Source organism: Macadamia integrifolia, chromosome 9 (genome assembly GCF_013358625.1).
Source record: "Macadamia integrifolia cultivar HAES 741 chromosome 9, SCU_Mint_v3, whole genome shotgun sequence".
In the NCBI taxonomy this organism is placed as follows: Eukaryota; Viridiplantae; Streptophyta; class Magnoliopsida; order Proteales; family Proteaceae; genus Macadamia; species Macadamia integrifolia.
Genome location: NC_056565.1, coordinates 32084044 through 32100034, shown reverse-complemented (window position 1 = coordinate 32100034; position 15991 = coordinate 32084044). Strand labels below are relative to the sequence as shown.

Below are 15991 nucleotides of genomic sequence, written 5' to 3'. Positions count from 1 at the left end.
GTATAGTTGTAGGATGTCCCCTGTCTCCGGCTTCGTCAACAGTGGTGGTGTCATTAGGTACTCTTTCTTCTGTTCAAAAAAGTTTTCACACTCTTCCGTCCATTCAAACTTCTTTGATCCCTTTAAGGCTTTAAAGAACGGGAGGCACTTGTTAGCCGACTGAGACATAAAGCGGCCCAATGCGGCAACTCTCCCTGTCAACTCTTGTACCTCTTTTACACTCCATGGGGATGTCATCTCTTAGATGGCTCGTATTTTCATTGGGTTGGCCTCGATCCCTCTTTTCGACGTGATGAATCCTAGGAACTTTCCTGATGTGACACCAAAGGTGCACTTTGTAGGGTTCAGCTTCATGTCGTATTCCCTTAGCACTTTGAATGCCTACCCCAGGTCTCGGATGTGGTGTTCCTCTTTCAAGCTTTTAACTAGCACATCATCCACATATACCTCTATTGTCTTGCCAACCATCTCTTTGAAGATCCTGTTCACTAGTCTTTGATAGGTGGCCCCTGCATTTTTCAACTCGAAGGGCATTACCTCATAGTAGTACAACCCACCCTCAGTAATGAAGGTCTTCGAGACATCAACCTTGCTCATTTTAATTTGGTTGTATCCCGAATAGACATCCATAAAGCTCAATATCTCATGCCCCGACGTAGCATCAATAAGGAGGTCTATCTTCAGGAGGGGGTAGCTATCCTTCGGGCATGCTTTGTTTAAATCCGTGAAGTCTATACATATCCTCTACTTCCTATTCACTTTCGGAACCATCACCACATTGGAAATCCACTCGGGGTACCGGATCTCTCGAATGAACTTAGCCTTCAACAACATGTCTACCTCTTCACTTATCTTCTGTTGCCTTTCGGGGGTGAAGGTCCTTTTGAAAATAACCTAGAGGGGGGGTGAATAGGTTATGCTAGTAAAATTTAAACCTTTTCGATTAATGGTTCCCAAATGTGATTATCAATTAAAAACTGTAAAATAATAAAACAGACACAATCACACAACACCAAGGTTTATAGTGGTTCAACTCAATCCGAGTCTAGTCCACTCCCTATAAGTTTCACTTGTAAGGTATTCCACTAGCTTTTCCCTTTTAGTATAGTAGGTGGGGAGAAAAACCTTTGCAAACTCTTTTAAGGATAAGAGTGTAGTGCACTGCTCTCTAAACTCGATTTATTTTTCATTTGATTCGGTTTGGTCATGTAGGGTCCGAACCAGTAAGGGTTGATGCAGGTGCCTTATGGGATATGACAACAAGGGTGACTTTGAATGCAGGGTGGTCAGACAAATTCGAGCTAGTGCCCGATGTGATTCGCACGCCTAAGCCATGCCCTTGCACATATCATAAGGCTATGTACGAGTAGGGAAGGAATGTTATCATATTAGATGAGGAGATTTTGGTTCACGACAAGTGGCGATAGTGTAATACGCATTGGAAATCGATTCCCACCAAAATCCAGTAAGGTTGGCCATGTTTTGGCCAACAGGTGGGTACGACCCTCTCGTGCAACCCACCTGTAGGAGAAATGTGGGTCCCAGCAAGCCCAACTTGGGGTGATAGCGTGTGTTTCGACTACTTCACTCGACATCACAGTTTAATGCGATTAGGGTCATAAGGTGTCAAAGCCAAACACACCCTAGTAGATATTTATGACCCAACTATAAATAGCATTTACTCTTCTCCCATTTATTGTTCAGCAAGGTTGGTGAGAGGAGTGAAGAGGAGGGAGAATAAGAAGGAAGAGAAGGGAAGAAAGTATGGGAGAAAGTGTTCCCCACTTGTTGCCAAAGCCATACCTCGTTGTTTCGACGTCGGGAAGGTGATTAGAACCTTAGGAGCTATGATTCGAGGTAGGTAAGTGTAAAATCCCTTGAATCTTGTGAAACCCTCTTGTTTTTATCAAATCTTAGAGTTAAGAGAGAGTCAATGTGTTGTCTTTAAAGGTTTTAAAGAAGGAATAAACAAGATCTGAAAGCATTTAAGTTGGATGAAGAATCTTAGGTTTTAGGCTTTTCTTGAACTTGAAGGTATGATTTGTTCCCAAATCTCGATTTGAACCTAGATCTATGTTGTATTCATGTAAATAGAGTCCTAAATGTGTGAAAAAAGCAAAGGAATTAACCCTTCGGGTTCCCAAAAGGTGGGGTGAAGGAGGGAAATAGGACAGTAAGAACCTGTTGGACATTGATGGGTGGCACTGGTAGTAGCCAGAACCACCAATGAGATCCGCCAATCTTGGTTGGGCCTCAAAGCCTATCGGCGGGTAGGACTGACAGGTACCTAGACCCATTGTAGAACCCACCGGTCTTGGCTGGGCCCTGGGTCTTACCAGTGGGTAGGATCAACGGGTACCTAGACCTTCCAGTAGCACCTATCGGTGTGGTCTGGGTGCTGCCTATATGGGTGGCTTGCATAGGTGGGTCCTCTTACCCACCTGTATGACCCACCTGTGGTCCAATGAGCTCCGTTCGAGCTCAAACTTCATCGACAACCTCCTTTGCCTTATTAAACACATCGTGACCATATCTTTCATTGTTTTTATGGTCCCAAAATAGACGTATTCTAAGCTTCCTTACTATGTTAGGTTTTGTGACCCTCGTCTTCGCACGCCGGGTCTCACTCGTACCGAGTGTGCACATCTTATACGTGAATAAGTAAGTGGGAAGTGGACGTTGATCTTATTTTGGAGTGTTTATTGCATCATTTTCATTATGCACATTATATTTCCATTTATGAATGCCATCTTCATGCATACGTCTCGTAGACTGTAAGATACATTTATGAATCGTTATGTTGTATCTTTAAAATTTTAAATACTTATTACTTGCTTTGAATTATAAACATATAATATTTCAATGTTTGATATGTGATGAATTTCTAGATTAGACGCTGTAGTAGGCTTGGAAACAAATATATTGGTGTGTCATGGAATGAGATGCGGATGCACTATGTAGTTGTACTATCTCATATAAATGCATCGGCTTTAGGTTGACATTCCCTCGTGCTACGACCCTTCTCAACAGGGGTTTAGGTGTTGGGTTATCACTGGGGGGAAGCATCGATCGTGGACCGCCATGGTGGTTAGAAGTGCGCCTGACTGATCATTAGGTCAGTTGAAAACCTTAGTGATATATTTAGAGGGCCGGGCATACTGTATTTATTTTCTGTTGTGGTTCGATCACGATTTACTTTTATACTGTGGTTCGGCCACGATTTATTTTTATGCTATGGTTCGGCCACAATTTACTTTTTTGAGTACTCACGGTGGGCCCTCTTTGACAACCCTATAAGTGTATCAAGGGATGGAAAACGCGTCTCATACTCGGAGTATACATGCATGGTGGTTGTGAGTAGCATGTAACCTATGACTTAGCATTGTTGCCTAGGCGAATAGGCCTAAAATGAATTGCATGCATATAAGATCATTTGAAATGCGACTGCTTGTTTGTGTCTTTCTTTCCATTTACTGAGCTAGTGATCTCACCCCTTGTATATACACATTTTTAGATGATTTTATAGGTTTTCCCGTTGAGGAGCAAGAGCTGGGGCCCACCGACGAGATTTTGGTAGGGGACTAGTGGGCTTCGGAAGGTTTCAGGCACAGTGTCAGGTGCACGTGCGAGGGTTGCATTGCAAGGCAATAGTAGTGATTACTCATCATTACCCTTTCTGATTCTTTTGCTATTTTCCCCTTTTGTGCTCTAGATATCTCAATTGTTATTTTCTTGTGTAATTGTTATGCCTGTGGGCCCACATGTATATATATATACTATGCATAACAATTTGGGTATAAAGAGTTATGGAGAATTTATAGTTACATATGATAAGTCTTCTGCTAAATTATTTAATTACATTCTAATATCTTGTGTCGCTTGCTGTGTTGTGGTTTACAACATTAGATGATCCTGGTGATTCTTGGGTTACCCAGAGATAACTTGGTCACCGGTCCGATTCTATGCGAATGGGTCATGACAAAGAGGATCCGTACAATCTCTTTACAAGATGAGAGAGTCCTTTATAATTTCTTTCAAGGATGAGAGAGTCCTTTACAATCTCTTTCAAGGATGAGAGAGTCCTTACAATCTCTTTCAATGGTAAGAGGGTCATTACAATCTCTTTAGGATGAGAGGGTCCTACACACTTGTTTAAGTCTGGTCCAAAACAATGTGTAAACAAGGTGTCAAATTCTAGAGTTAATCAAACTCTTGGACAAAAACAAATTTAAAGTGGAATAGAAAGGTTTAGAGTTACCTCTTGTGTGGTGCATGAATAAAATGCAATGATATATAAGAATGCACCTTGTTGTCTTCTCAATGCTTGTGGTAGAATGCAAAATAATGGAGAAGACTTGTGTAGAGAGAGTTGAGTTCTTCTTTGAAAATATATTCAAATAGCAAGGCTAGAACTCAAACGTATAACTTTCTTTTTTTCACTCTAATCACCAATTAATGCACTTGGATGTGTAGTATTGAGTGTTATTATGTTGTACATAAGTGTGGGCTACTTATAGAGTGAGTGGGTTAAAATGGAAGCTAGAAATTGTGTCTAACGGACACTTTTATCTTTGCTAGTAATTATCGATTCCTACTGGTAGTTACCGGATGAAGAATTTGTTGGAGAAATAGATCCGTTGGAATATAGCTGTTGTGTTTCAAAACTACCCGGTTGGTATCTGGTTAGCCGAAATAATTATCGAAAGGCATCTAGTAGTTACAGGTAGAGTCTGGTAGTTACAGGTTGCTCTCAGATAATTAAAGGCCTATAAAGTTCTGCTAAAAAAGAACTGAACTAGAAGTTACCGGTTCCTACTAGTAATTCCCGGAAGGCCTCTGGTTTTTGGCCTATTCAGACATCCTATACGAAAATAGTCATATCTTTCTTATCCAAACTCGAATTGAGATGATTCAAGCTGCGTTGGATTCACAACTCAATGCTATACAACTTTATAGAAGAAATCATCTTTAGATACTATCATATGAAATGACTAAAGTGCCTTTGAACATGAATCACGCTGAAGTCACATCAATTGTCACGACATGTTATAACCAACATGTATCCAAACTTATTTGGGTCTTATTACTTACTCATTTGGCATCACCTAAGGACATGCTAGGTTAAGATAAACTTGAGGATGCAATATGTAATGCATGCTTATGAGATGTAATGTAGTGCTTATGTATGATGTGTGCACTAAGACATAAAGCCACACTTAAAAGTCTTCTATTCTTCGTGTAGGTGGTCCTCAAGAGTCTTCATGTTGACCTTGCAAGCTTAATATTTTCAGTGTACTTCAATTCACTTTAAGTTTTGATATTTTGAGATCTTGATCCTCTAAGGTCTGATATTGTCTGATACCATCTTCAAGTATTGATACCAATTTGTTGATACTCTCCATTTGATGACTTCAATCTTCATTTATTCCTTTTATTCATCAAATTTGATATTTGATAAGAAGTCTATATAAAACAATACTTGAAGAAAATTTTTGAAATACCTTCATATATTTGTTATCATCAAAACCAACTATTGGAGTGTAGGCATATCCCAAACAATCTCTCAATTTTTGATGATGACAAACAAATGATTCTCAAATGAAATAAATAATCAATTATCAATAACTTGGAGAATCATTTCATAATTTCTCCCCCTTTGTCAACAGCAAAAAGTGGGGTTAAAAACCTCTATATTGACAAAGAGTGTGGGCAAATAACTTCCCTTAAAAGTATGTTAGGGATAAAAATCATTTAAGATTTATTTCTCTCCCCCCTTTTGTCAACATGTCAAAGGGTCATTTAAAAAAAAATCATTTTTCATATCATTAGTCCTTCTCCCCCTTTTTGCCAACAATAAAAAGTGACGGGGTATAAAGCATAAGCTCCCCCTAGGATTAAGCACAAATTTAAAAAACAAAAATAAGCATATAATCAAGACTAAAACATGCTCCCCCAAAGCATATGTATCATATAAAAATGCATTTAAATATAAACAAGTATTAGGGGAAAGTCCCCCTAACAATATGCAATAGATGTTAATGAAGCTAACCTATATTCAAGCAAGATAGAACATTAAAGGTCTAAGATGGTTGATGATGAAAATTATTGCCAATTTTGACAAATATTCTAGGGTTTCAGATTTCCCAACAAATGTATTTGTCAGAGAATCTATTGGAGTTGGAAATTTCATCTCTTCTTTGATGATGCTAAATCAACCATCCGTGCATCATCCATCTTTTACTTTTGTGCTTTAACCCAATAGAATCAAGCATATATTGGTCTCTATAATCTCATGGGTCCATTCATGTTACAATCAAAATATCTCTTAGGTTTCCGAACCCTTCTAGGTGTGTGAGGTCTAAATGATGTGTATGGCCTATGTGAATCATATGTTTCGTACTGTGTAGGTGGCCTATAAGAATTAACATCTCTTTGAGTGTTATATGGTCTATGAAATGGATAAGGCCTTTGTATAGCATAGTATCCATAGGGAGTGTGTGGTCTAAATTCCCTTTGAGATTTGAAATTCCTTTGAGGTCTGTCATGCCTCTTATAAGGAGTGTAATAATATGCATAATGGCTGTTATTCCTTTTTGGAACTTGCCTTTGGTCATAATGGAGATTTCACCTCTTTGGAGCAACTACCTTTTCTTTTCCTTTCCTTTGAGGTGAAGTTCCACCATTATAGCCATTGGGATTCTAATAATGCATCTAAGGACTTTTGGCCATTGGTAAATGTATGAAATGTGGTAGTTAACTTTGAGGTATCCTCCTCAAGTTCATGCATTTTAGAGGTTAAGCCTTCTATCATCTTATTTAGGAAAAGAACCTCTTTTTCTAACTTAGACTTTTCCGTCTCTAGTTTTAAGCTTTCTTCATATAAAGCTTCAAATGCTTGTTGCAGATCATCACCATCATTAGTTTCATTATTTGAAGTATTTAAATAATGAGATTGAGAACTTACCTCTTGTTCTTCGTTTTCATAAGCCGTTAAGGCAAGGTTTGTGACTTCTTCATCAGAGTCACTTTCATCTTCATCCAATGAGACTTCCTCATCATTTTCTTCACTTTTTTCATTCAATTCTTTGGATGCTTTGAAAGCAATGAATTTGGGATGTATTTTCATGAAATCATCATAAAGATCCTTTTCATGGGTAAGAAGTGAGCCCATTAATTCATATAGGCTTATCTCGTTCAAGTCTCGGGCTTCGTTGATAGCAGTCGTATTTGGTTTTCACCTAAGAATTTTTCTGGCCATCTCAGAGTTGGTGTAAGTCTTACCAAGTCCTTTCAAGATATTTACAAAATTAGTAAATTTAGTAAACATGTCAGAATATTTTTATGTTCATGTATTTTAAATAATTCATACTCTTGTACAAGCATGTGTTACTACAAGTGTGTTCGAAATTTCTTTGGCAAATTCACACATACTTACTCTATTGAACTCTTCTTCATTTAAGGCATATTGAAGATAGGTGATAGCCCTTAAGTTATATTAAAGAAGAGTTAAGTCTTCAGTGGTCCATTCCGATTAGTCCTTTGGCACACTCTTCGCTTCAACTTCTTTGGTAATGGTGTATGGTCCATTTTCTATTGTCCATCATACAAGGATGTGATGTCTACTTATGAAGTATTTAAATATGCACTTCCAGAAGGAAAAATTCTCTCCATTAAAGTAAGGGGGACTTGAGGTGTTCATGCCCTCTGGTGGTCTTTGGAATGTGGTCATGGTCTTTAACTCACTTTAAGACAAATATAGTCCTAAAACTGTAAGCGCTCGCTCTGATACCAATTAAAAATAACCTAGAGGGGGAGTGAATAGATTATGCTAGTGAAATTTAAACCTTTTCGATAAATGATTTTCAAATGTGATTGTAAATTAAAAAATACGGAATAATAAAATAGACACAATCACACAACACCAAAGTTTATAGTGGTTTGACTCAATCTGAGTCTATTCCACTCCCTACAAGTTTCATTTATAAGGTATTCCACTAGCTCTTCCATTTCAGTATAGCAGGCAGGGAGAAAAACCTTTACAAACTCTTTTCAAGATAAGAGGATCCGTACAATCTCTTTACAGGATGAGAGAGTCATTTACACTATCTTTTAAGGATGAGAGAGTCCTTTATAATCTTTTTCAAGGATGAGAGAGTCCTTACAATCTCTTTCAAGGATGAGAAGGTCCTTACAATCTCTTTAGGATGAGAGGGTCCTACACACTTAATTATGGTCTAGAATAATGTGTAAACAAGGTGTCCAATTCTAGAGTTAACCTAACTCTTAGACAAAAACAAATTTAAAGTGGAATAGAAAGGTTTAGAGTTACCTCTTGTGTGGTGCGTGAATGAAATGCAATGATATATTGGAATGCACCTTATTGTCTTCTCAATGCTTGTGATAGAATGCCAAATAATGGAGAAGACTTATGTAGAGAGAGTTGAGTTCTTCTTTGAAGATATGTTCAAATAGCATGGCTAGAATTCAAACATATAACTTTCTATTCTTCACTCTAATCTCCAATTAATGCACTTGGATGTATAGTATTGAGTGTTAATATGTTGTACATAAGTGTGGGTTACTTATAAAGTGAGTGGGTTAAAAGAGAAGTTAGAAATTATGTCTAACGGAAACTTTTATCTCTATCGATAATTATTGGGTCCTACTGATAGTTACCGAATGAGGTATCCATTGGAGAAATAGATCCATTGGAATATAGCCATTGGGCCTTAAATATATCCGTTGGGAAACTTTCAAAACTTTTCGATTGGCATCCGATTAGCCAGACTAATTACGGAAGGCATACGGTAGTTATTGGTTGCTCTCAGATCATTAAGGCCAGTCAAGTTCTGTGAAAACAGAACTAAACCGATAGTTCCCGGTAGGCTTTTGAATTTTTGCCTATTCAAACATCCTATACAAAAATAGTCATATTGGATTGAGATGATTCAAGTTGCGTTAGACTCACAACTCAATTCTCTACAACTTTGTAAAACAAATCATCTTCAAATACTGTAATATGAAATCACTAAAGTTCCATTGAACATGAACCTCGCTGAACTCACAACAATTGTCATAACATGTTATAACCAACATGAATCCAAACTTATTTGGGTCTTATTACTAGTCATTTGGCATCACCTAGGGGAATTCTAGGTTAAAATAACTTAAGAATGCAATATGTAATGCATGCTTATGAGATACAGTCTAGTGCTTGTGTATGGTTTGTGCACAATTATATAGAGCTACACTTAAGGTCTTTTATTCTTCGTGTAGTTGGTCCTCAAGAGTCTTCATGTTGACCTTGCAAGCTTGATGTCTTCAGTGTACCTCAATTCACTTCAAGCTTTGATACTTTGAGATCTTGATCCTCTAAAGTTTGATATCGTCTGATACCTTCTTCAAGTATTGATACCAACTTGTTGATACTCTCCATTTGATGACTTCAATCTTCATTTCTTCCTTTCATTCGTCAAATTTGATCTTTGTTATGAAGTCTCTACAAAACAATACTTGAATGCAAATTATGAAATACCTTCATATGTTTGTTATTATCAAAACCAACTATTGGAGTGTTGGCATATCCCTAACATCTTTTCTTTTATTGTACTGGTTTCTTCATTAGATCAACACTTAGTTGATGCTCTATTACCTCTCGGGTTATTGTAGGCATGTCTGAGGCTGTCCAGGCGAAGACGTCCGAGTTAGCTCGGAGAAACTATATGACCTCGTCCCACTGCTCTTTTTGCATTGACGCCCCAACCTAAACTTGACGGGTAGTGTCCCCCTCTTCAATATTGACCTAGACAAAGTCCTCATCCGATTCCCCTCTTCTGGGGTCGGATTCATCACGTAGTTTCTCTATCGGTAGCACTTCTTTAGCTTTCTCTTTTTTCTATAGTGTGGTAGCATAACACTTTCAGGATACTTCTTGATTGCCTCTGCATTCCCCAATTCCATTTTTTGTTAGGAATTTCATCTTGAGATGGGGGCATGGAGACTACGGCCTTTAGTAGGTTTAAGCTAACCCTTATGAGTATGGCATTGTATGCAGAGGTAATGTCGACCACCAGGAAGTTTATGATCAGCAAAGCTTGGCGATCCCCTGTACCCGCCCTTACTGGTAGCTCGATCGAGCCTTTGACTTTGATCGAAGCCCCTGAGAACCCTTGTAAAGGGTGTTCAACCTTCTTCAACTTTTTTTGCTTAGGCCATCTTCTGATAAGCTTCGAGGAATAGGATATCAGTTGAACTACCATTATCCACTAGGATCCTCTTCACCTTGCAATTGACGATCATCATGGTTATCACTAGGGCGTCATCATGGGGTGTTTGCACTCCTTCCAGGTCTTCTTCTAAAAAAGAGATTACAGATCCTGTCCTTGCCATCTTATTTGACCACTCGGTCACGTGTACACTTCTAGTATAGGCCTTAGCCTTTCGGGCCGAGAGGGAACTTTCTCTTACGGCTACTCCTCCATTGATTGTAGATATAACCCTAGTTGGGCTATTCTTGTCATCTTGGGGGTGAGGGTTGGTCGTCTCAGGTGTCTGGGCTCTTCATTGCTCCCGATTGTCCCTACGGGCTGGTTCCCCCCTTTCATGATGACCCCTTCCCTCTCCTTAGCGGTTGTCTCTTTGATAATTACTGTCTTGGGTATCTTCTTTCTCTTGGTCTATGAACCAACCTAGGTATCCCCTTCTAATCATACTTTCTATCTCTCCCTTCAAGTGCCAACAATCTTTGGTGTTGTGGCCATGATTTATGTGGAAATGGCAGTAATTGTCCATGTTGTATCTCTTGGGGTATCGCCCCATCTTTCCTGGCCACTTTAGTACTTTGGCGTTCAAGGAATCCTTTATTTGCATCAATACATCAGTTCTCTTTCGGTTGAGAGGGGCATACCTTTTGAACTTTTTCGGGGGAGTGGGTGGACGCTTGCACTCTAACCACTGCCTCTTTCCTTTTGAAACCCTATTCTCCTCTATTGAGGTTCGTTTCTTTCTAATCTTTTCTTCAGCTTCCTTGTCGGCCTCCAAGGTCTCTTCCATGTGGATACATATTTCACATCGGGCCTTCAACTGAGCTAGGTTTCTCAGTGCATGCTTTTCTAGGGATGTTTTGAGTTCTTTATCTTTGACTCCTGATAAGAGGGCTATAAACTCTTGTTTCGCGTCTAAGCCCTTGATTTTGAGCTTTGCTTTATGGAAGCATTTCATATAATCCCGCAGGGATTCTCCGGATTGTTGCTTGACACTCAAGAAATTGTAGGTAGTCTTCTGGAGAGGTTGGATACTAGAGAAACCCTTCACAAAGATGTGGCTCAACTTACTGAAGTTATGAATCGACTTCAGTAGTAGACGATTGTACCACAATCTTGTGGCCGCTTTGAACGTCAAGGGTAAAGCACAACACATAATGTTCTCAGAGACACGATGAAACTGTATTGCGACCTTGAAGTCTTCCAGATGATCGATGGGGTCCCCCTTTCCATCGTAAATGTCATACTTTGGTAAACGAAACCCGACAGGGAGTGGATCTCTCATGACTTCATCAGCTAAAGCTATATCATTAGTCAGATCCGGCTCATATGTTCTTACTTGGTGGTTTGCCACTTTTTGGATTTCATCTTTCAAGTCAAGGAACATCCGCTTCAACCCTTAATCTTCGGCCCTCTAACCGAACTTCTGACGTCCCCATTCATGCTTCATTCTTGTAGCGCGTCACGTTTCCTCTCTGTGTGTAGAGTCCTCCCTCGTGGCCCGACTCTGAGGGTTTCTGCTAGATCTCACTGACCCTGAGCTACTTCAGTGTTTGTCTCAGACCCATTTTGGTTGAATGTTGGGGTCTTTTGCTGTTCCATTATTCCTTTGAGTGACAACCTTTGAGACTTCCCGCATCGTGTCGGCCAATCGGTCGTATTTCTCCTGGAGCACGTTGAACTGGTCTTTGGTTACCTTCTCGTTGTTCTTCACCTTTGACACTCGTAGGTGGCTGAGGCTCCGAAGGCTCTCCTGCATTCATATTCTGTGCTGGTACTACTTTTGTTTTCTTACGATTGTAACTTATGATTTTAAGTTCTCTTCACCATTACTTTGTCGTTCCCACAGACGGCGCCAATCTATTGCTGCTAAGAATCTGTAGAAGGCTAAACATCGATTCTACGAGATCAAAGAAGCCAGAGGCCCAAGAGATGGCTTTGGGATTAGTCCTCTGACACCCAAGTTAGAGACTCGTGCAACAGTATTCAGAGAGTAATGGCGAGTGAGTCAACGTACCTTATGCTTCCCTCGGGCTTCTTCTTATTGGATTGAGTCTCATAAAGTTCTACTAGGAAATGTCTTTCTTCTCTTGACAAATTTGGGCCGGTTTGGGAGGACTTCATCCTGCACGTTTCCCTTCATCCATGGGGAATATTCCTTTTTTGGGTGTTATTCCCTTTCAGGAAGATAGAGTCCTATTACGACTCTGCTATCCGAAGGGGACTCAAGTTTCCTCATTATCCTGGTATTCGGAGTTCGTGGTTTGATGTGGCATTTTAGATGTCCCCTGTGGCTAAGTGCCACATATCCATATCTTATCGGGTAGTTAATTTGAGTGTATTAGGTGTCAACTGAGACGGTTCTTGGTATTCGGTATGGGTCTATATTGATACCAAAGGTGCCAATTCCAGTACCATTTTGGTTAGTTAATGGGATTAAATCTAGGTCTCGGTCCCGATTGATAACGTGATGGCATAATATTGGTTCCTAACCAATTCTAGACATTGTAGATTACGGAGAAGAACTTCAATGGTTCCTAAGAAGATGGTTTAATTAATTTTTTGGATTTTTCATTATCATTATATCTAAGATGTCACTTACTTTAGAAAGCAAATTAGAATATAGTACCATAATGAATTTTATGGCTTCACTTCTTCAAACTCTCTAAGATCACATGTATCTTATCAAAATAACAACTAAAAATTAATGATGACCAAATAAAAAATACCGAATATAATTTTAATGTCATCACCAAATAAGTTTATAGCAATAGAACCAAAGGTCCATCATCTGAAACTTCCATAAATGAAAAGACCACACAAATACATCAAACAAGAATTTGGCTTGTAAAACTATGATGCAAAAGTGCAAGTTATCAACTTCTAGAACCTTTTAGACTCCCCTCTTCCTGTCTTAGAAAAAAAAATCAAACTAAAATTAAAAAACTTGAATACAAGAACATGAAGTATACCTCTTTGAAACAATATTGGAGGTTCCAATTCCATGTGGTTCCTAACTGATATTTCGGTACTGGTACCATTGGGAATCCCATCCAAATATCTTCCCATCCCATTTATTATTTGGTACCAAAATTAGATTCCAGTACCATCCCATTTATTAATGGGATGGTCTGGCACCAGGTTTTAGAGGGAAAATTGTGGGGCAGTTCCCAGTTCTGATCCCAAATTGACACCCTTAGATTGGACATCTTCCAAGTCAGATTCAATGTGAGAGATGCATGTGTGCTGTAGATCAGCTTGAACACTTAGGAGGCTCGGCTCCCTTCTTGCCAAAGAGCCTCTTTCCATCGAGATGCTAACTGTTGATCTCTCATTTTGCTTTTCTTACAAGGTCTTTAGATAGGTTCCTTTCAAAACAAGGGCCTCGTTTGCCAGGGTTTCATAGCCTACATCGTAAAGTAGGTCCTGAGGATAAGGTCGAAGGTATTCTAGCATGCCAAGAAATTATAAGATATCATTAATTGAGACACCCTAAAGAGGGGCTTGAACATGGTATTTCAACTAAAGAGTGAGGCATTGAGACGACCCACTAATTACACTACTACATATGGAGATAGCCTAAACTGGGCTTGTCACTCTTATTACTAAGGGAGATAAGTTAAGCAGGCACAGAAGGACTAGACCTCAAACCAATATTAGCACTTAAGCTCTTAACGAAGAGGGAAAATTTGCAATGATTGTGTTGTTGGAGCTTCTTCATTGGCAGGAGACCTCTTTAAGGCTCTGTACTGTAATGATTCTATTTTTTTAACATGATTTTGGATCTAGCACACTTTTTTGCATTTCTATTTTTTTGGAGTGATTCTACATCTTAAATGTTGCATGATAATCACAAAAAAAAAAAAAAAAAATTGATTTTGTTACCTGAAAGAAATAGAAACATGTATGGTTCGTACTTAACAGAATCGTTTCTGTTAGAAACCAATATTTACATAAAGTGCCATCTTCACCATGGGTGTCAAAGTTGTGATTTTTAAATAAAATCTAAGGATAGTCAATGGTTTTGTTATAAATTCTAAGTTATGAAAACCATTATTACCCAAATAGCTTAAGTCGAATAAGACAAATAAGAATAGCTCCATATCAACAACATGGTGTTCACGTCAAATATGAAATATTTGGCCGTGTTTCCTTGCCATATGAAATATGAAATGTTTCAACAAAAATATGATCTATCATAATAACATAAAAGTATGAACAAGAATAAATTCAAGTATTGACATAATTCTTAAAGTATCTACTTATGAACTTAAGGGCATAAATTAGGTCTTCCAACTTAAGTATTAACTGCAAAACATGTCCAACTACTTTAAAGTTTAAATCCAATCATCAAAATGTAATCATGTAATTTGAGTCATTCCGGCTTTAACAACTAACTCATTTGCAATCTTTTTCCTAAGATCATCCATCTGTCTTCTTCTTTCTGCTAAGCTTATACTAATGTGAGCCGGTGGTACATAATCTTGAATTTCTTCAGGCTCCCGATTCCACCAATTTTCACCAAACTCCTTAAAATTATTGTCTGTAATTTCTTCCTCCCGAGTGAAGTTGTGAAGTGCACAACAAGCAATGACGATGCATGTTTGGGTGTTCAGTGGAAAACATGGCATTTTGCTGAGAATTGGGAAACGCTTCTTCAAAGAACCAAAACTGTGCTCTATGACATTCCTAATAGAAGAGTGTCTATTATTAAATAGCTCTACTGCTATCATTGGACGTCTATTCCTATAATCATTTAGATATTATCTTTGTCCTTTGAACGGCGTCAAGAACCCAGTAGTAGATGGATAACCAGAATCAACCACGTAATATTTACCTAGCACGTAAAGTGAAAAGTAATGAATCAACACAATATGTAAAATAGAGCATAATCAACTGGTGAGGTTAAGATTTAGAATGTACCAGGTGGAGGATGAAAAAATTCAAATTTAGGGTTATTCAATGCCTCATTGAATACTCGACAATCATTTGTAGAACCCTCCCAACCAGTGTACACAAAAGTGAATTTCATGTCAAAGTCAAATGTACACATAACATTCCATGTCGTATCTTCTTTCCTTCCTCTGTACAGTATTTGTTTGGGTAGAGGTACAGAAGCACTAACATGAGTGCCATCAATCGCGCCAATGTAGTCCTAGTACCAATACATGGATATTCATCAAATCAAACAACGTATAACCACAAAACAATATAATCATTGTTTTAATTATAAGCAACATACCTTGAAGAAAGGATAGAGCTTTGGTTTTTCAAGAATCTGTTTAGGGCAATGACTGAAGTTTGGAGGTTTGATATTCTCTTGTCCCAGTAGTATGAAAGCACGTAACACTTTCTTAAAGTGTTCACCTATAGTGTTAAGAGAACGCTGAAAGTGTTCTGCTATGTCTCTATACCTATCATTGTGACCAACGATAGATATAAACATTGCCAACTGCTTATCCACTCTTAAATATCCACTATCTTCCAACCAACCATATTGTCGCATTAATGCTTCAAGGTTGAGGAAGACATAGCGTTCCATTTTATACTGTTCATAGCATCTGTCTACATGGCCGTTTAGGACCTCACTCACTCGCTCTGGTCCTGTCAATTTACTATCTCGTATGGGCTCTCTAGTGTATAATGAATCACGTGCTTTCATCAACAACATCATACACATCATGATTTCTGCATCAGTGTCATCCCTTTCCATTTGTTCAATGTGTTCC

At 38.6% G+C, this 15991-nt stretch overlaps 1 protein-coding gene across 1 annotated transcript; it reads right to left on the bottom strand.

Annotated features, from left to right (window-relative positions):
- Positions 1-10623: 10623 nt before the first annotated feature.
- Positions 10624-11649, bottom strand: LOC122089709. The gene has a single exon (XM_042659408.1). The coding sequence runs from the start codon at positions 11647-11649 to the stop codon at positions 10624-10626; it is 1026 nt and encodes a 341-aa protein (XP_042515342.1).
- Positions 11650-15991: the final 4342 nt, after the last annotated feature.